Source organism: Trachurus japonicus, chromosome 22 (genome assembly GCF_045865225.1).
Source record: "Trachurus japonicus isolate A0001 chromosome 22, Traja_1.0".
Taxonomy (NCBI): domain Eukaryota; kingdom Metazoa; phylum Chordata; class Actinopteri; order Carangiformes; family Carangidae; genus Trachurus; species Trachurus japonicus.
This window is the reverse complement of record NC_140928.1, coordinates 442,866-467,695: the sequence shown is the minus strand read 5'-3', so window position 1 is coordinate 467,695 and position 24,830 is coordinate 442,866. Positions and strand designations below refer to the sequence as shown.

The following is a 24,830-nucleotide window of genomic DNA, read 5'->3' as shown; positions in this document are numbered from 1 at the left end:
GCCAATCAGAGGCGGGGAAGGAGGGACTTTCCCGGACTCATCCTACGGAAATAAACATTGCGGACGGTAGAGTTAGGTTGCCGTGGTAACCAGGTGGACGGTAGGGTTAGGGGATCTAACAGTGGGGGGGGGGGGGGGGGACTGACATGCAGTTGCGGGCGGCGAGGTCTCGGTGGATGATGCTCCTGCTGCTCAGGTAGGACATCCCTCTGGACACGTCCAACATGAACTGGACCAGGGTCTGGAGGGACAGGTCCTAGAGAGACAGACAGGTAGAGAGACAGACAGGTGAGACAGACAGGTAGAGACAGACAGACAGGTGAGACAGACAGGTAGAGAGACAGACAGGTGAGACAGACAGGTGAGACAGACAGACAGACAGACAGACAGACAGACAGGTCTTACAAAGGGAGTGTCTCCCAGCCTCGACAGCAGCAGGAACGTGTGCAGATCTCCGTGCTTCATGAAGGGAAGAATCACCATGGGAACGGGCAGACGCTGACCTGGTCGCCGATGGAGACTCACACCTGTCGACCACACACACACACACACACCTGAGCCCTGTGTGTGTGTCTGTGTGTGTGTGTGTGTGTGTGTGTGTGTGTGTGTGTGTGTGTGTGTGTGTGTGTGTGTGTGTGTGTGTGTGTGTGTGTGTGTGTGTGTGTGTGTGTTACCGATGAGCTGGATGACGTTGGGGTGGTGGAAGTCCTTCATGTAGGCCGCCTCCTTCAGACACTGTTCAATGTCTTCTGACGACGTGATGTCAGCTGCACACACACACACACATAGAGACACACACACACACACACACACACACACACACACACACACACACACACACACAGACACACACAGACACACACACACACACACAAGTTTTAATATGTTTTCATGTGAGAAAGTAACTGTTTAGATCCAAATATACGGCCATTTTATCCAAACGACGGCTGTTTATTAGTTTGCTCTGCAGAGCTGCTCGGCCGGCCAACCTCCGTCGTCATCCCGGGGGAGAAAACCATCGCTAATTAACTTACCCGCAGGTTTTTAGAGGTTTACCACCGGCTGGTTAAGTTATTTCTAGGAGATAAATGTTGGTCTCAGTGATATAAATCTAACAGCTGTATCAGTAGCATTAGTTAGTGTGAATGTAAAGTGAAGCTTCCTGTGTGTATTGGACAGAAGAGCAGCGCTGCCTCGGGGCTCTGGAGCCTACGGACACAAACCACCACATTTACATCAACAAATACATGTTTTACTATCAACACATCAGTCTGCAGTAAGGTTTATTTTATTAAACTATATAACATAGTTACAGTACACGGCAACGATACTTCACTACCGTCTGTGGTTAATGTTAGACGTCAGGGGAGCATTGCATTGTGGGATACAGGACACAATGTAGACTGGTCAGATGCTGGAGAGATTTATGAATCGGTGGGACATCATACTGCAGATTTAACTTTAGTTTACATACACTGCAAAAAATCTAATATCTTACCAAGAATATTTGTCTTATTTCTAGTCAAAACAAATCTCATTCTACTTAAAATCAGACTCATCACATTAAAAGCAGCTTGTTTTTAGACACTTTTTACTTCTTTAAAGCAGATTTTCACTTGAAATAAGTAGAAAAATCTGATAGTGGAGCAAGTTTTTCTTTCTTATTACAAACACAAAAAACGTTGCTTTCACTGGCAGATTTTTCTACTTATTTAAAGTGAAAATTAGTTTGAAACAAGTGAAAATGATCTAAAAACAAGTTCATTTTTAGGTGATGAGTCTTATTTTAAGTAGAAAGAGATTAGTTTTGACTAGAAATGAGACATTTTGACTAGAAATAAGACAAATATTCTTGGGAAGATTTTGGGTTTTTGCAGTGTACTGTGTACTACAGTAGATACTGTATAGTAAATAACATACTCTATACTACATACTGTATCTAGGCCAAATCAGTACGTACTAGCAGTATAATATGTGGTTTAGAATACAGCCAAGGAGAAGAGGAAGAGGAGGAAGAAGAAGGTCTCACTCACATTTCAGCACTTTGACAGCAACTTTCTGGACGGACGCGTCCTCCGACTTCAGGAACGCCTCACGCACCGAGCCAAACTCACCTACACACACACACACACACACACACACACACACACACAGATCACCTGAGGATAACTCATCAAGACGTGCTTTTACTGTGACAGTCTGAGGACAGGAAGTGCTTTTACTGTGACAGTCTCACCACAACGTGTCACTGCAGGTCAGCAGTTGTGTTTGTGTTGTACACACCTGGACTGTGTACAACACACACCCATGCTGGAGTGTGTGTGTGTGGTAGTGGTTGTGTAGTGGTTGTGTAGCTGTAGTTGTGTAGTTGTGTAGCTGTAGTTGTGTAGCTGTAGTTGTGTAGTAGTTGTGTAACTGTAGTTGTGTAGCTGTAGTTGTGTAGCTGTAGTTGTTGTGTAGTTGTGTACCTTTGCCCAGCATGTGTCCCAGTGTGAGGAGTCTCTCTGGGATCAGGACGTCCTGCAGTTTGTTCTTCAGCTCCGTGTTGATGCCCAGACTGTCCACTGCACACACACAGACACACACACACACACACACACACACAGTGAGTAGGGTCTCAGGGCCACGCCCCCTCTCTGTGATTGGCCGACAGGCAGCAGGTACCTGCAGGAGGCCGTGTGGTGGAAACATCAGGCTACACACAGAGACTCACACTGTCAAAAACTCTAAATCTTTACAAGAATATTTGTCTTATTTCTTGTCAAAATGTCTCATTTCTAGTCAAAACTAAACTCTTTCCACTTAAAATAAGACTCATCACCTAAAAATTAATTTGTTTTTAGATCATTTTCACTTGTTTCAAACACATTTTCACTTGAAATAAGTAGAATAAGTAGTTTTTTTTGTGTGTCTGTGATAAGAAAGAAAAACTTGCTCCATTATTTCAAGTGAAAATCAAGTAAAAAGTGTCTAAAAACAAGCTGCTTTTTAGGTGATTTTATGTATAATAGGATTAGTTTTGACTAGAAATAAGACAAATATTCTTGGTAAGATTTTGAGTTTTTGCAGTGCAGTGTGAGTCCGTCCACACACACACTGACTGGTGTTGAGTGTGAATGATGGACTGACTCCAGCAGTGAGAACAGAGTCGATATTAAACTACAGCAGCGTTTCCATCTGTGTAAAACCTAAACATCACAGTTAAAAGCTGGAAAAGGAAACATCGAGAAGACAGGGTGTGGTTTATCTCAGACTACATCCTCGCTGTTGTTTCTCATTTCCTCGTCTGATCCGGTCGGTCATGTTTCTCTTCTCTCTCCGTCTGGTTTCAGTCGTCCCGTCGACCGTTTCCACCAACCAGGTTATTCTACTGTTTTTTTCGATAGCTAACAAGCAGCGGTCGAAACTGAAGTCACATGTTCAAAACCCTGAACACAGCAGCGTTTCCATCAGGCATCTCAGCTAAACAGTTCATCTCATCACCAACAAAACACTTCATACATGTCTCAAAATGAGCTCATTCAACCACAACACTAGCACATAGTATCACTGAGGAAACAAACACTGTCCCTCTTAGCACACTTAACTACAAAACGCTAACAACAAAGAACATTACCTAAAATAAATTTGATCTTTGAATGATTTTTTTTTCTTTTTCTGCCTTTTTTTAATTAATTTATTTTTTTTATTTGATAGATCAGTAGAGATAGACAGGAAAGGGGGACTGTAGGACTATAGCCTCTACATGGGGCGGCAGCTTTACCCACTGCGCCACGCACCGCCCCTGAATGATTTTCTTTTTTCAAAATCTGTAAATCAGTTGTATTATAAAATAAATACTGCAATATCTTTGCACTTTGAGTGTTCTAGATAATATACTGCAACAAGAATGAATCAGGAATGCAGCAATTTACGTCAAGAAAATGTACTTTCTCTGTGCCCTTGCATAGTAGGGACTAAGGGACCTTACAAAAAATAAAAAGTTTACTGTAAAGAGAAAAATGCAGAATCTCCAGAGGTAGAACACAAAACAAGAGATAATGTAAGGTGGTGGAAATGCTGGGCGAGCCGACCAGCGTTTCTTTACTTTCGGTTTCGTGGCGAGTCATGAGAATAACGCCGCCGTATGAATCTCCGTTTATGGTGGGAACTACGACGGTATGTGATCGTCTTCCAACCTCTGACTTTAATTCGTGATGAATGAAAACATGAGTCTGTCTTGACCCGGTCAAAGAATTTCACGGTGCGGAGGCTCATAAATGTAGTGTGGAAACACTTCACTTTTACAAAACTCCTCATTGTCCCTTTAACTGTTTTGAACAAAGTGTGTTAGCGTTTGAAAAATGTGCTGTAACAGTCCAGTGTTTAACAGGTGGTGAACTATAACTGAGAAAAGACTCCATGAGTGTTGGTGACTGTGGTCACTGATGCATTTAGTGTGAAAGTAATGAAAAGAGCTTCACAGTTTGGTCCACATGGACTTGTGTTTTGCAAACTGTGTTAAGAGTTTTGAACATGTGACTTCAGTTTCGATCACTCAGACTGTTAGTGGACAAAGCATCAACATCAACAACAACAACAACACTACTCACACGTGGACTCTGGTGGATCGGCGCCGGTTCTGTTGAAGGACCGGGCGGCGGTGAAGGACACGCAGCTCTCTGGACCCGGACCCTTGAAGACGGACCTGGACACACAGACACAACGTCACTTCCTGCTGCGTGCAAACGTACGTACGCGTCCCTGAACGCATCGAGGGGGAACTGAACCTAAAACATCTGTATGCACGGCACACACAACTTTAAAAACCTTCTGCATTTCAACATGTGGAGTGAAGCTGTGGAACAGACCAGCGGAGGAGCTCAGACGATGTCCAACCACGAGCAGATTCAAACAGCGGAACAAACAGACGGTATTCACAAGGTACAGGGAAGAAGAGGGCTATGACAAACATTAAGGTTTTTGTTCAACCTTGAGGTCGGGACCCCACATGGGGTTGCCTGGAATTCCAATGGGGTCCCCTGAAATGTCTAGTAATTGATATAAATAAATAATATTAAAAAAATATTTTACAATTATGATTAAAAACACTAAACACAATCTTAAACAACTGGATACTGTCACTTTCTCGAATATAAATCCAGTTCACATAAAATGCAGCATATAAAAATATCTGAGCTCACACATGATTTGCGGCTGCTATCACATGAATGCACGTGATTGGGGATCGCCAGAAATTTGTGATGGCAAAATGGGGTCACGAGCCAAAAAAGGTTGGGAATCACTGTACTAGGTGGAGAAGGGGTAGGAATTAATAAGCTAATGCTTCTTCCTACTCCTTTTTAAACATACAAAGGTTTTTATCGACTAGTGCTTCAAGTGTAATATGTTATTCACATGTTTGAAATAAAGTATTCATTCATTCATTCATTCATTCATCGTCTCGTACCCGAACTGCGTCTCTTTGCCGCGGCGCTGGGCGGTGACGGTCAGCATGAGGCCGACCACGGTGGCGAGCAGCAGCCCCAGCAGCAGCCCCACCCACATGTGGCTCCGCGGCACCGCCACCTGCACTGAGGGACCACAGATAACAAAAACATCACAAAACACATTCACAAGATGCTATTTAACTTTGTATGGCGAAACAAAAACCATTACATAAAAAAAATCAGTAATAATGAATTCATATGATAAGGGCAGTCTTAACTTCTTAGATTTTCACACTTTGAATAATACATTTAAAATTAATTGGCTAAAACAATTCCTCAAGAACCCCTCTTCAATTTGGAACTTCATACCAAACTTTATTTTCTCTTAATTAGGAGGCTTAAATTTCCTTTTATTTTGTAATTACAATATTGAAAAAATCCCCTTAAAACTATCCAACTTCCACAAACAGATGCTTCTTTCCTGGTCATTAATCTATAAGCATCATTTGTCCCCACATAGATACTACATATGGAATAATAGAGACATTATACAGTATATAGAAACAAATCTTTATTTTACCCCCATTGGTTTATACACAACATACTTTCAGTTCATCAGTTGTTTAACTCAGATCATTATTTACATATCAAGAATTGATCCTAAAATACAGAATCCCTGTTCCTATTAGTGAATTTAATATTGTCATAAATGTGATCCCTTCTGGAGCAATTATGTTATTTAGAAGTACATTAGTACAAAACCCAACACCAAATTAGATATAGGCCAAATTAGTTTCTCCTCGACACGCAATAGTAACCGTAATATACGCTCTTTATTCACGCTGAGAAAAACAAAACAAAACAAAACTGAGGGACCAGAGAAACACCCTGAGCCTCTGATTGGTCGGACCGCAGTGATGTCACAGTGATGTCACCTACCTGCGGCGGGCAGCGCCAGCAGCGGGGGGGTCCAGGGGCCACAGCCCACGGCGGTGCAGGCCGTCACCTGGAAGGAGGCGTTGAAGAAGCGGCCGCCGCCCGACAGCTGAGCCACGTTCTCCTTGAACAGCAAAGGCTCCTGGGAAAAACCACAGAGAAGACGGCACCTGAACACACCTGAACGTTCTTGAACGCACCTGAACGCACCTGAACGTTCTTGAACGCACCTGAACGCACCTGAACACACCTGAACGTTCTTGAACGCACCTGAACGCACCACAGTGATGAACCGACGACTGTTTCTGTGTGGGTCAGCTAACAGCGACTAACAACAGCTAGTAGCTGCTAGCATTTCCATATTTCGCACATTCTGTGACAAACTGTAAACAGTTGTCTTGTCTGTAACAACATCTCTGTCCTGGGTGATGATCCCTCCTCTGTTGCTCACCCTGAGCTTTCTCCTGGTTTTCCCTGTTAAAAGGGTTTTCCATGGAGTTTTTCCTCAGTGGATGTGAGGGTCTAAGGACAGAGGATGTTGTTATTATGGGATGTAAAGCCCTTTGAGACAAACTGGTGGTAAAAACGGGCTATACTAATAAAATTGCCTTGCCTTGCAGCTAGTAGCAGCTAGTAGCAGCTAACAGCAGCTAGTAGCAGCTAGTAGCAGCTAGTAACAGCTAGTAGCAGCTAACAGCAGCTAGTAGCATCTAGTAGCAGCTAATAACAGCTAGTAGCAGCTAGTAGCGGCTAGTAGCAGCTAGTAGCGGCTAGTAGCAGCTAGTAGCAGCTAGTAGCAGCTAACAGTAGCTAGTAGCAGCTAGTAGCAGCTAGTAACAGCTAGTAGCAGCTAACAGTAGCTAGTAACTCACTTGGAGCTCTCCTCCCAGAGTCCACTGGACCTTGTAGGCCAGCAGCTAGTAGCAGCTAGTAGCAGCTAACAGTAGCTAGTAGCAGCTAGTAACAGCTAGTTAACAGCTAGTAGCAGCTAGTAGCAGCTAACAGTAGCTAGTAACTCACTTGTAGCTCTCCTCCTAGAGTCCACTGGACCTTGTAGGCCAGCAGCTAGTAGCAGCTAGTAGCAGCTAACAGTAGCTAGTAGCAGCTAGTAACAGCTAGTAGCAGCTAACAGTAGCTAGTAACTCACTTGTAGCTCTCCTCCTAGAGTCCACTGGACCTTGTAGGCCAGCAGCTAACAGCTAGTAGCAGCTAACAGCAGCTAGTAACTCACTTGTAGCTCTCCTCCTAGAGTCCACTGGACCTTGTAGGCCAGCAGTCGGCCCTGCAGCTCCTCGTCCTGCAGCCGGGCCCAGTTCAGAGTCAGCTGCTGCTCCGACAGCTCCAAGCTCAGGTTCCTGGGGGCCACCAGCGGGACTGGACCGGAAACACAGAGAGAAAGACGGGTCACACAGAGAGAGAGACCGGTTAGAACCAGAGACCTGGACCTGCAGCTCCAGACCCGGTCCAGGTCCTGGTCCAGACGAACGTTTTATACTCGGAGCACAGTGGCCCCCTAACTTAAAGTTTTAGGAGCACAAACATATGAGAAAATGTGGGTGCGCACACTGTAAACGACTGTAGAGCAGATATTAACAAATCCTCTTCATTCATGATCCACACACACACACACACACGTTGGCCTGAGTCCTTCCATGTTTCACCAGGTCAGAGTCACTGGCTGCACACGAGCACGAAGATGGAAACTTCATTTTGGGGCAAAAAGCTTTAATTTAGGGTCAGACTGCAGTCCATGGAGCCTGATCCAGGACCAGCTGCAGTCTGGATGCACCATGTTGATCCACAGTCTGTTGTTGTTGTTGTTGACCAACACTGCCCCCCCCCCACCCCCCAGGCCAGCAGGGGGCGCCGCTCGGCCTCAGGCCTCAGGCCTCGGTCCTTTCACATGGATTGAGGCCACAGACAAAAGCTGATTGTACGGAGAGAACTGGAATCTGCTGGACCAGGTCCAGCTGGACCTCACACACACACACACACACACAAACAAATAGAGACACACACACACAGAGACAGAGAGAGATACACACAGACGCACACACAAACAAACACAGACACACAAAAACACACAGACACACAGAAAGAGAGATACACAAACAAACACAGACACACACAGTGAGCAGCTGAGCTCAGCTCCAGACTCAGACCAGCAGACAGGACTGCACCAGGACCTGGTCCTCCGTTAGGACCGGGACCAGTTCAGTCTGGATCAGTTCAGTCTGGACCGGTTCAGTCTGGACCGGTTCAGTCTGGACCAGTTCAGTCTGGACCGGTTCAGTCTGGACCGGTTCAGTCTGGACCGGTTCAGTCTGGACCGGTTCAGTCTGGACCAGTTCAGTCTGGACCGGTTCAGTCTGGACCGGTTCAGTCTGGACCGGTTCAGTCTGGACCAGTTCAGTCTGGACCAGTTCAGTCTGGACCGGTTCAGTCTGGACCGGTTCAGTCTGGACCAGTTCAGTCTGGACCGGTTCAGTCTGGACCGGTTCAGTCTGGACCAGTTCAGTCTGGACCAGTTCAGTCTGGACCGGTTCAGTCTGGACCGGTTCAGTCTGGACCGGTTCAGTCTGGACCAGTTCAGTCTGGACCGGTTCAGTCTGGATCGGTTCAGTCTGGACCGGTTCAGTCTGGACCGGTTCAGTCTGGACCGGTTCAGTCTGGACCGGTTCAGTCTGGACCACACGTCAGAGTCCACATGGCAGCAACGTACAACCAGACACACGCAGCAGCTCTGAGACGTTCAGCTCCAACTTCATTCTGACAAGGCCCCTTAGACAGATCTTGGACTCAAGATTCTGGACTCAGGTCTTGGAGATCTAATGCTGCGTTCATAACAACTCGGAGGTCAGAATTCCCAACTTGGAAATTTCCGACTTCCGACATCATTGCGTTCACGCTGCAGGAACTCGGGAGAAAAAAACCATGGATACCTGAAGGACGTTTGTTGTATTGTGGCTCATCGCTGAATAGGAAAAATAAAAAAATGCAGCAGTAAATGATGTTTATTCTGGAGGAGAGGAGACGCTGCAGATGAGTGCACATATAATGTTACAGCCTTGATAACAGTTAAACCTTATTTTCGTCACAAACGAGGAACACAATTTCACACCATACAACAATCACAGCTTCATATAAACGTATTTCATAGAGGCTACTGCAATAATACACTAAAATATGCATTAAAACCTCAACAAATAACTTAAAATGTTTAAATTCTAACCGTTTAAAACGAGGGCCGCCATGTTTTGATGTTGTCGTGACGTCAAGTCGGAAAGTCGGAGCTCTGATGTGATACCCGAGTTCCCGACCTGTAATTTCCGAGTTCGACGCCGTTCAATTCATTTTTTACAACTCGGAGCTCGTTTTTTTCCGACTTCCGAGTTGTCTTGAACGCAGCATAACCCCCCCCCCCCCATGGCTAGAGCAGCAGAGAATTGTGGGTAACGTGGCGGCAGATTGTGGGTTGTCACTACCCGATTTGCATCGCTACCCGATTTGTGTAAATACTGGTCTGCGCATGTGCAGACCGGCCGCCATCTTGGACAGCTGCCTACGGCAACTCCACTTGGACAAACTTCATCAGGGCGCTGCCCGATTTGCGTCCAAGCGGAAGTCTGCTTAAAGTTCTGTACATTTAAAATACTGTACTGTGAAAATGATAAAAAAATTAACAAAAAACCTGCGGACGTCCGTCATAAGACAGCCGCGGCAGACTCGTTTATTCAGTGAGTGTTGTGGTAGTTGTGATTGTTTGTGGTTGTCATGGTGATGAGGCCGAGAGTAAACACTAAAAGTCGCCTGTGTTCCTGTTTTCTGAGCATCAAGATCCAAACCACCACAACCAACCCTCAATTTACATTACTAATAACATATCGAAAAATAAATAAAAAGATAAAGCGTCTGTGGCGACCCACACAGGGCAGTGATCCTAAGTCAATTCAACTAAGTTTGTCCAAGTGGAGTTACCGTACGTAGCTGTCACAAATCGGGCAGCGATGCAAATCCGGTAGTGACAGTGGTTAAAGGGATAGTTCAACATTTTGGCAAATTGGCCCATTGCCATAATCGCTATAGTCATAGCAGTAGGTTCGTTACCTTTAATTGTAGGTGTAAGCTATTTTTAGTACAGCTGAGCGCAGCAGCTGGCTGCTCAGAGCTACGCTATGGAGGCTAACGGAATTTCTTGGTTTCCCTCATTAAACTCATCAAATACAAAATCCCAAAACTCCACAGCGCTTTTGTAGACAAGTTGTGACCTGCACAACCACCACGCTATGAGATAATGACGGAACAATACGAAACGGAGCCGTTTTCGAGGTAAATTCATACAAAACCGCTGATGCGCGTTGCGTTCAGGGACAGTTTTTCAGCAAGCAGTCTCCGTATTTACCCTGTATTTACCTCGAAAACGGCTCAGTTTCGTATCGTTCCGTCATTATCTCATAGCGTGGTGGTTGTGCAGCTCACAACTTGTCTACAAAAGCGCTGTGGAGTTTTGGGATGTTGAATTTGATGAGTTTAATGAGGGAAACCAAGAAATTCCGTTAGCCTCCATAGCGTAGCTCTGAGCAGCCAGCTGCTGCGCTCCGCCGCACTGAAAATAGCTTACACCTACAATTAAAGGTAACGAACCTACTGCTATGACTATAGCGATTATGGCAATGGGCCAATTTGCCAAAATGTTGAACTATCCCTTTAACGTTGTCAGTGCTCGATCCGTACCCGGAACACGATCCGTTCCAGCGCTTCTGCGCATGCGCCGTTTTACGGCATTAGCTTCAAAGCTATGCTAACTGCTAGCCTAGCAGTAGAGCAGCTAAAAGTCGCCGTAGCGTTGTTAAAACGTCACTTTATTAATTTTAAATATTTTTTCATGCGAGAAAGTCACAGTTTAGAGTCCTAATCTGTGGTCAGTTTATCCAACTGACGTCTGTTTGGAAGTTTGCTCCGGTTTTGGGAGAAGAGCAGAGCTAGCTGGGAGTAGCCACCGGGAGCTAACGTTAGCTCGCTGTTCGCTGCTCGGCTCATCTCAGAGGCAGCAGCCGGCCGGCTGAGGGGATCGAACCTGTGATCGACCGGTCACCCAGACGTCGTCATGCCGGTGGAGAAAGGAGCAGATTAATTTATGGTCTCATTGATTAGTTTGTGTAAATGAAAAGTGAAGCTTCAGGAGCAGAAATCACCACATTTACATCAATAAATAAATGTTTTACATTAACTGATCGGTCACATTACATTTAATTTAATCAGAAATAGAACAGAGGGGAATTCGTTGCGACGTGCTTGTGTTTTTCCTCATAGAACGTCTCTGTTTTCATCCATATCCGCGGTGTCGCCGTAAACTAACAGAAGGGGGGAGTAGCAAGAAGTGTCCTGGAACGGATCGTGTTCCGGGTACGGATCGGGCTCTGACAAACGTGGTGACAGCAGCAGAGGATTGTGGGTAACGTGGCGACAGCAGCAGAGGATTGTGGGTAACGTGGTGACAGCAGCAGAGGATTGTGGGTAAGTGGCGTCTCACCTGACTCTGGCGTGTGGAAGTGCATCCAGGGGGAGAAGGGCGAGGCCCCCACCTCGTTGCTGCAGGCCACTCTGGCGCTGTAGTTGGCATGGCGACTGAGACCGGTCACCACCAGCTGGTGAGGAGGCACCGGCGCCTCCTGCTGGGGGGGGTCGGTGCAGCGCCGCGCGGCCCGACGGCACAGCTGGAGGGGAGGGGGGGGCAAGGTTAGAATGGTCTGGGATCTTTAATTATAGTTTAGTTTTATTTAGTTTTGACTTCTTTTTCTCTTTTAATTAGTTTTTAGAGCGTGTTTGCTAGTTTTAGTTAGTTTTAATTAGTTTTTACAGCGTGTTTGCTAGTTTTAGTTAGTTTTAATTAGTTTTTAGAGCGTGTTTGCTAGTTTTAGTAGTTTTAATTAGTTTTTAGAGCGTGTTTGCTAGTTTTAGTTAGTTTTAATTAGTTTTTAGAGCGTGTTTGCTAGTTTTAGTTAGTTTTAATTAGTTTTTAGAGTGTGTTTGCTAGTTTTAGTTAATTTTTTTCTAAACGCCTAGTTCCAGTTTAGTTTTTATTAGTTTTAGTTTTAGTTCTAGTTTTTTCATACTTTGTGTTATTTGTTAGTTGAAGGATTCAAAAAGATCAGAGCAAGTAGGCTATTGTGTAATAAAACTCAAAAGATACCATTTAACTAATGTGTTTAGTTACTGCAGTTTTTTGACATAGCAGTGCAGTAAAGTAACAATAGGCAAGGTTATAATAGTCTTGGATTTTTAATTATAGTTTAGTTTTATTTAGTTTTGACTTCTTTTTCTCTTTTAATTAGTTTTTAGAGCGTGTTTGCTAGTTTTAGTTAGTTTTTATTTTTTTTCTAAACGCTTAGTTTTAGTTTAGTTTTTATTAGTTGTAGTTTCAGTTTTTTCATACTTTGGGTTATTTGTTAGTTGAAGGATTGAAAAAGACCAGAGCAAGTACAGAGAATGTGAAGCTGACCTCACGCCGCTTTGCGTTGTGGGACGTCGGCGCCATCTTTGGAGGAATAAAAACGTAAACAGAGAGTGGGGACTGGATTCAAGAGCCAGATTTACTCCACTGACTGATCCAGACAGCCTGAAATATCTGGTTGTTGGTGTTACTGCATATACTACTGTGGCAGCAGTACTGTCCCACCATCATTACTTTGAAGCCACTTTGGGGAACTTTTTTTTAGGGAGACGAGCAAGTGTTTACATCCGCGATCCTCCAAAGATGGCGCCCAACGTCCCACGGCGTGACGGAACTTCACATTCTCTATCGTGTAATAAAACTCAAAAGATACCATTTAACAAAAGTGTTCAGTTACTGCAGTTTTTTTTACATAGCAGTGCAGTAAAGTAACAATAGACAGTAGCCTACCTGCATGTTGTAATGTATTTAACATAAAGTAGCATCAAGTGAACACAGCCAATGTTTTGGACATTTAAAGACTTTTATCTGCTAATGCACAAAGACGAAAACTAAGGGAATTTTATCTATAACTTCAGTACGTTTTAGTTGTTGTAAACACACAATACAATACAGTTTCAGTTAGTTATCGTTTTTTCATTTGATTATAGTTTTTATTTATTTCAGTTAAAGGGATAGTTCAACATTTAGTCAAACTGGCCCATCACCATAATCCCTATAGTCATAGCCTTTGAGCCTTTCCAGTCTGGTTTCCGTCCCAATCACAGCACAGAAACAGCTCTCATTCAAATTACAAACGACCTTCTTTTAGCAGCGGATTCTGGCCTACTCACCATCCTCATACTTTTAGACCTCAGTGCCGCCTTCGACACTATATCTCACACCATCCTCTTAGAGCGTTTGGCCGGCACTGGGGTCTCTGGTATTCCTCTTCAGTGGTTCCATTCCTACCTGTCTGACCGTTCTCAGTTTATTCAAGGAGTAAATTCCAGATCATCACCCTCACCACTCCCCCACGGTGTTCCGCAAGGTTCTGTCCTCGGCCCCCTACTTTTCATCATCTATATCCTCCCTCTTGGCAATATCTTCCGTCACTTTGGTATCCACTTTCACTGCTATGCTGACGACACCCAAATTTACATCACCACCAAACCGGACACTATATCACCACCTACTGCCCTTATCGACTGCCTGCAAACCATCACAAACTGGATGTCAAACAATAAGTTAAAACTCAACGGCAATAAAAGTGAAATTCTCCTCATCGGATCCAAATCATCACTCTCCAAATCACACCCCCCCAGTATTCTCATTGACGGCTGTCTGGTCTCCACTTCAACCGCAGTTAAAAGCCTCGGTGTTATTTTGGACAGTACCCTCTCATACACATCCCATATCAACAACATCTCACGCACAGCCTTTTTCCACCTCCGCAATATCTCCAGACTCCGCCCCTCCCTCACCCAGCACTCCACCGAAATCCTTGTAAATGCCCTGGTCACTTCCCGCTTGGATTATTGCAACTCCCTCCTCACCGGTCTACCACAGAAACTCATCCACCGCCTACAAACTATCCAGAACACCGCCGCCAGAATCATCACCCGTACCAAGTCCTCGGATCATATTACACCAGTCCTCATGCAACTTCACTGGCTCCCTGTTCATCAACGTATACATTACAAGCTCCTTCTGCTAACATTCAAAGCTCTCCATAACCAGGCCCCCCCATATCTCTCTAATTTGCTTCATCCTTATATCCCACCCCGTTCACTCCGCTCCTCATCCGCCGCCCTGCTTTCCACCCCCTCTTTCTCACTTACCACACTTGGTGCTCGGGCTTTTAGCTGTTCTGCACCTAGACTCTGGAATTCACTCCCACTACACATACGCACTCTGGACTCCATCGACACCTTCAAATCCCACCTCAAGACACACCTTTTTAAATTATCCTACTCCCTATAACGCTCTGTCCCCTAACCATTTTATCCACCTTATCTGTGTTTCTAGCCACACTGTATTTTCTTTGTATTCATGTATGTGCTATTGTATTTATACCTGTTTTTGTTTCTTGTTTTTGTCTCATTCTTACATGTAAGGTGACCTTGGGTTCTTGAAAGGCGCCAACAAATAAAATTTATTATTATTATTATTATTATAGCAGTAGGTTCGTTTTAGAACGGCGGAGCAGAGCCGTGAGCTGCTCAGAGCTACGCTACGGAGGCTCATTATGGGATTTCTTGGTTTCCCTCATCAAACTACACAGCAAATACACAATCCAACAACTCCACAACGCTCTGGTGGACAAGTTGTGAGCTGCACATTCACCACGCTATGAGATAATAACACAACGTTACCACACAGAGTTGTTTTAGAGGGAAACGCATGTAAAACCACTGATGCACGTTGCCTTCAGGGACAGTTTTTCATCAACAGTCTCTGTATTTCCCTCTACAACAACTCTGTGTGGTAACGTTGTGTTATTATCTCATAGCGTGGTGAATGTGCAGCTCACAACTTGTCCACCAGAGCGTTGTGGAGTTGTTGGATTGTGTATTTGATGAGTTTGATGAGGGAAACCAAGAAATCCCATAATGAGCCTCCGTAGCGTAGCTCTGAGCAGCTCACGGCTCTGCTCCGCCGTTCTAAAAACAGCTTGCACCGACAATTAAAGGTAACAAACCTACTGCTATGACTATAGGGATTATGGCAATGGGACAATTTGACAATGTTGAACTATCCCTTTAACAAAAATGTTTTTTCAATTCTAGTTTTCGTCATTTTGTTCGTTTTCGTTAATAACCTTGTGTGTGTGTGTGTGTGTGTGTGTCTGTGTGTGTCTGTGTGTGTGTGTGTGTGTGTGTGTTACCTCCACGGTGCAGGTGGACAGCTCAGAGTGGCCCGTGAACCCCGGTCTCCATGACAACGTGGCGTTGTTGTCCACCATCCTCAGGACCTGCAGTCCGACCGGCGCCGCGGGCAACACTAAACCACACAGAGACACCGGCCAATCAGAGCTCAGCAACACTAAACCACACAGAGAAACCGGCCAATCAGAGCTCAGCAACACTAAACCACACAGAGACACCGGCCAATCAGAGCTCAGCAGACGTGAACTGACCTTTGATGTGGACCGTCCCGGTTCGGGACACGGAGATCCCTCTGGCGTTCTTCGCTTCGCAGTAAAACTTAACGCTGCTGTTCACGCCTGCACACAGAAAGGTTTTTCACCCAAAAACATTCAAACATTTTTAGAAAAAACAGGTAAAAATTTACAGATTTTTTTTTTTTTTTTAATTCTACAAAAACGTGGTAAAGATTTCTAAAAAAAAAAAAAAAAATTCTAAAGAAAAAGTGGTAAAAAATTATCAAAAAAAGTTTCGTTTTTTTTAAATGAAAGGGTAAAAATAAAAGTCCTGATTGAAGTTTGTCATATGCCAGTGTCTGATGATCCATCAATTCATTTTCCTTTTATCTTTACTACATTTGAAATTATTCACGTTTTCTGTTTTGTGAAACTCAAAAAATAGGTTTTATTTCATATAAATTAGGTATGAATGACAAAAAAAAACAGTGTGAAATGAGTATGAATAGGTTGGTGTGAAGTTGAATAAAAAGATTAAACACAAAGATGTGTGGTAATGTTACGTTGTTACGCTTTTTATCAATCAAACCAGTTGGAGTCATTTGACCCCAGAGGACGATGGATGGTTACTATGGTTACTACTCTGTCGTTACAGGGTTAAAACCTCCAGACTGGTTCTCAACGTGGGGTCCAGGGACCCCCACGGGTCCTTCAGAGGGTTTACGGGGGTCCCCAACTTTTTCTTGAAATTTTATCACTTTGTTCTAGAATTTATAAAGTTTTTTGAGAAAATTTTACCACTTTTTGTTTTTATTATTTATTTTTCCCTTTAAAAAAAATGTAAAGAAATTTTTACCACTTTTTCTTGAAAACCTTTTTTTGAGAAATTTTACCACTCTTTTCTAGAATTGTTTTTGAGAAATGTTACCACTTTTCCCGGGAATTTTTTTTACTTTTTTCTACATTTTTTTTAAAAGTTTTTTTTTTTTTTTCAGAATTTTTACCACTTGTTCTAGAAATTTCCAGAAATTTCTCTATAATATTTCCAAAACTTCCAAATCTTTTTCGTTAGCACTTCTTGTCTCTGTTTTCATCTCCATAGATACATCTGTCACATCACCATAGCTGGTCATTTTTTATTCTTTGTAACTGAGAACTACCATCGTTGGTTTTACATCTGTTGCCACTTTCATGGTTTATCTTTTATTACTTTATGTATTGCTATCGATACCATGAATAATCATGCTGCTATGAGCACTTTGCACTTTGTCCACCACACATACAGTTACTGTACTGATACTGTAGGTGTCCACAATCAACATCTTGCTGCTATGAGCACTTTGCACTTTGTCCATTATCATTCTGTATCTGTTGATGCCTCACCTTTGTATAGCAGCTTGTATTCTGTGTATTTTATTACTTTTATGTTATGTGTAGGGACTACAGATGGAAACTAGCTGGGAGCTAAATCTGGTGCAACCATCTTTTCATTTTTTCTTTTAAAGCAGAAGTCAGGTGAATGTTTGTGTTAATCTAAGTCTTAAATAGTTGTATCTTCCGACAGCAATCACTTCTATAGAGTGTTTGGTCTGAAACACGGGTCTGTCAGTCACTCTGCTCTGCTCTGAGCCCAGGAGAAAACTTTCCTTGTATCCTACAACCTTTATCCAATGAGGAGAGAGAACGGCATAAAGGGGCAGTCCTCTCTGTGTGTGCAGCCAAGGGATGCGCCTGAATGTGGTGACGTAGGGACGAGGACCAATAGATCCATGACGAGGGCGGGGGCTGCTAACTCCATCTGCTGACAGGAAGTTATGGTGCGTTCAAGGCAACTCGTAACTGGTGTTTTTCCGACCTGTGAAGTGGTACCAGTTCGATCTGGTACGAGTTCACGGGTCAGAAGTTACGAGTGGCCGTTATAGTGACTTTCACAGGTAAAACAGGTCGGAGAAACACGAGTGGGTTGCCTGAAACGCTACAAAGTCGTAAGTCGTGACTTGAAGCTGTAATTTACGGTTTCAAAAGCCTGCCTGGAACGCAGCATTAGCCAAAACCACCGGATCGCTTACTTCTGCTTTAAGTGATGAATGTAATTGCACATTGTCCCGTATTAAACTAATAAACTAAACTAAAACTTCAGGCCATTGACCCTCATTTGAACGTTCTTCAGTCTCAGAACAAATATTTGTGTATTTCTGGTGTTTGCTTCAACATGTTGTCCAGTGGGTCCGTGGTCTAGTTTGTGTCGGTTTAAGGTCCTTGATGTAGAAACCTCTGAGAAGAACTGATGTAGAGGAGGAAATTAATTAACCACCAAGAATTTGAACAACACAAGAAATGGTGAACACACTGTAGAGCAGTGAAGTGTGTGTGTGTGTGTGTGTGTGTGTGCTCTGACCTTGGACCTGCAGCACGGAGGGTGAGGCCGTGGCCCCCCCCTCCTGCCCCCCCCCCAGCCACCACAGCACCTCCACGGGCTCGGGGGGGCCGACGGCGGAGCAGCTGAGGTTGAAGGGGCGGAGCGGCAGCGTGGACACGTCCTGGGGCTCCAGCAGGAAGTGGGGGACACCTGGGGGGGGGGGGGTGGCAGCAGACTGTAGGAACACTCATAGATATATACTGACTAGATGTACACCGCCTTCTGCTTCTCAGCGTACAGCAACACGGCGGCCATCTTGGTCAGGGGTTTCTGACCATAGACATATAAACGTCTGAGCAGCAGTCAGACCAGTCAGACCCTGGAGTGAAACACCCATGTTTCACTGTATTTATGCATGTGGGTGTGTGTCTGAGTATGGAAGTGTATGTTTAATACATAAAAAATTATAAATTTGTTGTTGTTGTTGTATCATAAACATCTGTCTGACATTTATAATAAACCAAACAGCCTGAAAACCGGTTGAATATCCAGTGAGTTGTGGTGATGTTAATGGTTGATAGACCTCTAGTGCAGGAAGTAGACACGGCTTCCCCCTGACCAAGATGGCCGCCGCGTTGACGTATTCCACTCAATGGGCTCTATGCACAGCTCCACTACTTCCTGAATTTAAGGCAGCTCCTTCATTTCCTGTCTTCCATTATTGGACCAACTGATTAATCCAGGTGTGTCTGAGTCGTCACAATGGTCAGACACACCTGGATTAATCAGATTAGATTAGATTAGATTAGATAGAACTTTATTCATCCCGAAGGAAATTATTCGGCCAGGCCGCTCCAGAGAAAAATAACTTAGTTAAAGAAAATAAATAGGATTGTATCCTATTTATTTTCTTTAACTAAGTTATTTTTCTCTATTTTTAATCAGTTTGTCCAATAATGTAAGACAGGAAATGAAGGACCTGCCTTAAATTCAGGAAGTAGTGGAGCTGTGCATAGAGCCCATAGAGCTGCCTGGGAACGCAGCATCTAGGAACACTCAGCACTGACTGACTGCCTGTGGTGCGTTCAGGGACACAGCAGACTGTAGGAACACTCAGCACTGACTGACTGGCTGTGGTGCGTTCAGGGACACAGCAGACTGTAGGAACACTCAGCACTGGCTGGCTGGCTGTGGTGCGTTCAGGGTCACAGCAGACTGTAGGAACACTCAGCACTGACTGCCTGACTGGCTGTGGTGCGTTCAGGGACACTCACCCTCCACGGTGATCCAGGCGTGTTCAGAGGAGAAGGTCAGACCATGGAACTCCACCTCGCACCAGTACTGGCCCGCATCCTGCTGCTGCACCGACTTCACACTGCAACCACAACACAACAACACACCACAACACACAGGTCAGACCAGAACCAGACCAGAACCACACACCAAAAAACATCCAAATACCTCCATGCTGCTCGTCTGTAATGTCCCTCTTGTATTGAAGCCCCAACATGAGAAACTGTTCCACCGGTCACACAGGAAGAGCAGTGAACTGAGACACTGGGAGCTTCCGCTACAAACAAGCTTAAAATATAGACTTTTTTTTTTTTTTTCGGACCAGTTTCTCATGTCGGGGCTTCAATACAAGACGGACATTACAGACGAGCAGCATGGAGGTATTTGGATGCCCCGCTGTAACTCAGAGAAGCCACGGAGGACTCTGAAACTTCTCCCAGCCCTTAGTCCACATGAGGGGGAGGAGATCATGAGGGAAATTTAAACTTTGGGTGAACTATCCCTTTAATAGAGGCCCCAAAATACATTTTTGGTAACCTTTTCATTCATAATTAGCAGCCTAATTACCTGATAATGTAAAGAAATAACAATTAATTATGTGATAATGTCTAGAAATAACGCTCAGTTTCATAGTAACGTCATGTTGTTCATAAAGGTAAAACATTACACATGCTCTTCAGTTTCTGTTTATTGGGAAAGGTCGGAGTTTTTCTCCACCAAGTCGTTGAAACTGACCGACCAATTGTTTTGAGACTTTTTTAGTCGATGTACGTTCAGATTAGAGCCAATGGAGTGAATTTCTGGAAAAGTTGTAGAGAAATTTCTGGAAAGAAATGGTACAATTTCTCCAAAAATGAAACAAACATTTTTAGAAAAAAACTGGTAAAAATTGACATAGTTTTTTTTTTTTAAATTATACAAAAAAGTGGTAAAAAATTATCAAAAAAAGTTGTTGTTTTTTTACATGAAAGGGTAAAAAAAAAATTCTGATGGAAGTTTGTCATATGCCAGCGTCTGATGATCCATCAATTCATTTTCCTTTGATCTTTACTATATTTGAAATTATTCACGTTTTCTGTTTTGTGAAACTCAAAGAATAGGTTTTATTTCATATAAATGAGGTATGAATGACAAAAAAAGGGTGAAATTAGTATAAATAGGTTGGTTATTTCTTGACATTATGACGTAATAACTATCGGCCTGTAAGTTAAAGCGTCACCTCGGCCTGAACGTCGCCTGTATTTACTGTTGATCCGTTGTTTAACCCATAAACACACAGTCCAGACCTGTGGGGCCGGGCCCTCTGGTTACCGTGGTAACCCCCGCCCCGCCCTCCTCTACCTGTGGTTGCCGTGGTTACCTGTGGAAGGTCTCCCAGTGCGTCTCGCCCAGCGTGATGAACATCTGGTCGGTGCTGTACAGCTTCTCTCCGTCCTTCAGCCACACGATGTCCGGCTCCGTCACGCCGCGCACCGCACATCCCAGCCGCGCCCCGTTGCCCTGGGAGACCGTCAGGTTGGACGGGTGCTTCGTGAACGTCACTCCTGCTGGGGGGGGGGGGGGGGGGACATTACACTCCTCTTTCTGCTGTTACTCATCTCTGTTTGTCACCAAACTTCTCTCTGGAGCATAAGACCCCGACTAATACTCATAGTACACTGTAAAAACTCTACATCTTTCCAAGAATATTTGTCTTATTTCTTGTCCAAATGTCTCATTTCTAGTCAAAACTAATCTCTTCTAATCTCTCTCTAAAAATTAACTTGTTTTTAGATCATTTTCACTTGTTTCAAACTAATTCTCACTTGAAATAAGTAGAAAAATCTGCCAGTGAAAGTAAGTTTTGTGTGTTTGTAATAAGAAAGAAAAACTTGCTCCACTATCAGATTTTTCTACTTATTTCAAGTGAAAATCTGCTTGAAAGAAGTAAAAAGTGTCTAAAAACAAGCTGCTTTTAATATGATGAGTCTTATTTTAAGTAGAATGAGATTTGTTTTCACTAGAAATGACATTTTGACTAGAAATAAGCGTCTTGCTAAGATACTTGAGTTTTTGCAGTGTAATGCTGCATTAGCATCAAAACAAAGAAGGTTAAATAAAAACTGATAATACATACGTAGTCTAAGAAAAAAAAGTGGAAAAGTTAGGGGGAGGGGTCCACTTTAGTATTCTTTAAGGGGGCCCAGAATTCCTAGCAACGGCCCTGCAAATACTACTGGTCAAAATTTACTCCGTAGCTCAGTCAAGTACTTGCTTTTAAAGGTACTTAAGTATCCAAAAGTACATGCTTTTAAATGTACTTTAAAGGGATAGTACAACATTTAGTCAAATTGGCCCATCACCATAACCCCTATAGTCATAGCAGTAGGTTTGTTACCTTTAATTGTCGGTGCAAGCTGTTTTTAGAACGGCGGAGCAGAGCCGTGAGCTGCTCAGAGCTACACTACGGAGGCTCATTATGGGATTTCTTGGTTTCCCTCATCATCAAACTCATCAAATACACAATCCAACAACTCCACAACGCTCTGGTGGACAAGTTGTGAGCTGCACATTCACCACGCTATGAGATAATAACACAACGTTACCACACAGAGTTGTTTTAGAGGGAAATTCATGTAAAACCACTGATGCGCGTTGCCTTCAGGGACAGTTTTTCATCATCAGTCTCTGTATTTCCCTCTAAAAGTCTCTAATAGTTTGTAAATGAATGTAAGGAGCTTTTAACTCTTGTTAGTGAGAATGAACTCTTTGCTGCTCAGCTGCACTGATGTGCTGCTTTTAGGGGTTAGGGTTTCCTTCACAGACAAACACAGCTTGTGTCCAATAGGATTTTAGAAAAAGACCTGAAAGTAACCAGTACTTTTCAGCCGTACTACTAATTAACTCCAGTTAAAGTACTAATATTTGTCTTGGAAATGTATTCAAGTAAGAGTAATAAGTACCAAAGAAATCTAATACTCAAGTAAAGTACAGCTCCACTACTTCCTGAACCTAAACCAGCTCCTTTATCTCCTCTCTAACAAACCAGGTGCGTCTGAGTCTGACCGTTGTCGTGGCTACTGACATACCTGGATGAGTCAGTTTGTCCAACAGTGTGAGACAGGAAGTAAAGGAGCTGGTTTAGGTTCAGGAAGTAGTAGAGCTGAGCATGAAGCCTGTTTAACATCTGACCCTATACGATTATATCCAACATCTCCACAGGAAACAGCAGAGCGTGATGCATAAAGACATCTAGACTCAGTTCTCTGTCCCTCAGGCTTTAGAATAGAAGAAATAAACTCAACACTATAAAACATGCAATGATACAAATACAGTGAACAACACCATGAATAAATAAAAAACACGAGTTAAGTTAAATTTAACATTAAACACTGATTAAGACTGAGTCTTCTAACTCTATTCAGGAATAAATGTGTTTAAAACAACCAACTTGTCTTGACTCAAGGTGAAGAGTCACGTTATGATTCCTAGAACTAGAACTAATATGGATCAGTTTATAGACAGTTTACATATTTATAACTACAGCAACAAGTAAAGAAAGTTTTAATAAACAGATCAAATGCATCTACCGGGATAAACAAATAAACAACTAAACCTGTGAACGCATCACAGGGACAGATGACGTCATAGCATCACAACCAGGTCCAATCACTGATGTCACTAGTCACTAACACCCCCCCCCCCAACTTTTTCTGGACATTTTAGAATTTTCTAACTTTTTAAATTATTGTTTGACTTTTTTCTTTTAGAAATTTTACCACTTTTCCTAGAATTTTTACCAGTTTCTTCTTGATTTTTCTTTTTAACTTTTTATTATGTTTTTCAAGAAATGTTACCCCTTTTTGTATTATTGTTTGCCCCTTTCTTGAGAGAGAAATTTTGCCACATTTTTCTATAATTTTTTGAGAAATTTTACAACATTTTTTCAAAAAAAAAGTTTGCAAAATCTTACCAATTTTTTTTCTCAATTAAAAAAAAAACTTTTTAGCCTACTTTTTTTTTTCTTTTTAGAAATTTCACCACTTTTTTCTAAAAAATCTTAAACTTTTTTTTGTTTTGTATTTTTGAAATCTTACCACTTTTTTCTAGAAATGTTTCAACTTTTTTGAGAAATTGTACCACTTTTTTTCCAGAAATTTCTCTATAATCTTTCAAAAATGTAGCTACGCCTAATTTAAACGTACATTGATAGTTTGTGTATTTCTGGTGTTTTGTCCAATTTGTGTCAGTTTTGGGTCCTTGATATAAAACAGTTAGAGAAGCAGCGTCTATGTGATACAAGTCTGAACAGTTTACCACCTAGAAACCAGTTTACCCACTAACTACGGTACACAACATTAGACTAGAAGCTGCTTCAGCTGCTTCAGGCCCCGTGGTGTCGGGTTGAAGCGGCCGGTGGAGGCGTCGTTGCCCCGGGCTGAAGCCCCCGAGAGGCGGCGCAACACGGAGCTGCAGGTCGGAGAGAAGTTTCTCCTCTGGTCTGTTTCTACCGACAACTAACGAAACTTTGGACCGAAGTTTGTCACCCGGACTCGAACCTGGTCCCCACTCACCGGCGCCGCAGCCCCCGAGGCTCCGCAGCAGCAGCAGCACCAGGACCCCGAGGAGCCGCTTCATCCTCTAATCCGCCGCATCAAGCCGCTCGGTTCGGCTCGGCTCGGCTCGACTCGGCTTCACTCGGCTCGGCTCGGTTCGGTCAGTTCTTCTCCGTCATGTCGGAGCTCCAGTCGGTCCAGTCGGCGGCTTCATGCAGCAGCAGCAGCGGGAAACAGACGCTCTCAGACCGGGCAGAAGAGTCGAGTCGAGTCGGTGCCGCTGAACTCCGGAGCAACTCGCCCTCCTCGCGTTACCGAAACTTCTCCCGTTTATCCAACAAACACGAGCCCACCGGAAGTGGGGCCACCGCACCTTCAAAATAAAACTAATAAGAACTTCAAGTTTAGTTTTTTTTTTTTATAGTTTTTTATTTGCACATTATATAACCTGCATAAACAATGAAAATAGTAAAATTAAACATTGTGCAGGAGAGGTAGAAGCCAAAAAAGACAACACAGAAATTCACAACATAAAAAACAGAAAAGAAAGAAAAACAAGAAAAGAAAGACAAGTTAACATAGAAAAATGAAAAATACTGAATTAATAAAAAACCAAAAAACAGTTTACATAATGAAAAAGGAAAAAAAAATTAATTAAATTACAAATTGACAGATCCAGAAATGCTACAAATCTGAACTAAAAAATGATTTTTTCAGTCAAGAGTGGACATTGATTTCAGTG

The 24,830-nt window shown here is 43.3% G+C and overlaps 1 protein-coding gene across 3 annotated transcripts in view; it reads right to left on the bottom strand.

The window, feature by feature from the left end:
* Positions 1-24,403, bottom strand: part of tyro3 (TYRO3 protein tyrosine kinase) — a 29,795-nt gene extending 5,392 nt beyond the window's left edge. Inside the window, exons 1-17 of one of the 3 annotated variants that reach the window (XM_085767826.1) lie at positions 24,107-24,403; positions 20,914-21,100; positions 19,535-19,635; positions 18,300-18,470; positions 15,938-16,024; positions 15,686-15,801; positions 11,899-12,082; positions 7,627-7,739; positions 7,238-7,267; positions 6,369-6,507; positions 5,450-5,573; positions 4,593-4,687; positions 2,469-2,564; positions 2,034-2,114; positions 675-767; positions 406-527; positions 147-256 (exon numbers count right to left, since the gene is read on the bottom strand). In XM_085767826.1, coding sequence (XP_085623952.1) covers positions 147-256; positions 406-527; positions 675-767; positions 2,034-2,114; positions 2,469-2,564; positions 4,593-4,687; positions 5,450-5,573; positions 6,369-6,507; positions 7,238-7,267; positions 7,627-7,739; positions 11,899-12,082; positions 15,686-15,801; positions 15,938-16,024; positions 18,300-18,470; positions 19,535-19,635; positions 20,914-21,100; positions 24,107-24,170 — 1,913 coding nt within the window. In that variant the 5' untranslated portion in view covers positions 24,171-24,403. Of the gene's footprint in view, positions 1-146; positions 257-405; positions 528-674; positions 768-2,033; positions 2,115-2,468; positions 2,565-4,592; positions 4,688-5,449; positions 5,574-6,368; positions 6,508-7,237; positions 7,268-7,596; positions 7,740-11,898; positions 12,083-15,685; positions 15,802-15,937; positions 16,025-18,299; positions 18,471-19,534; positions 19,636-20,913; positions 21,101-24,106 lie in introns of all 3 variants that reach the window. The other 2 variants (XM_085767827.1, XM_085767824.1) reach the window with 2 other exon arrangements.
* Positions 24,404-24,830: the final 427 nt, after the last annotated feature.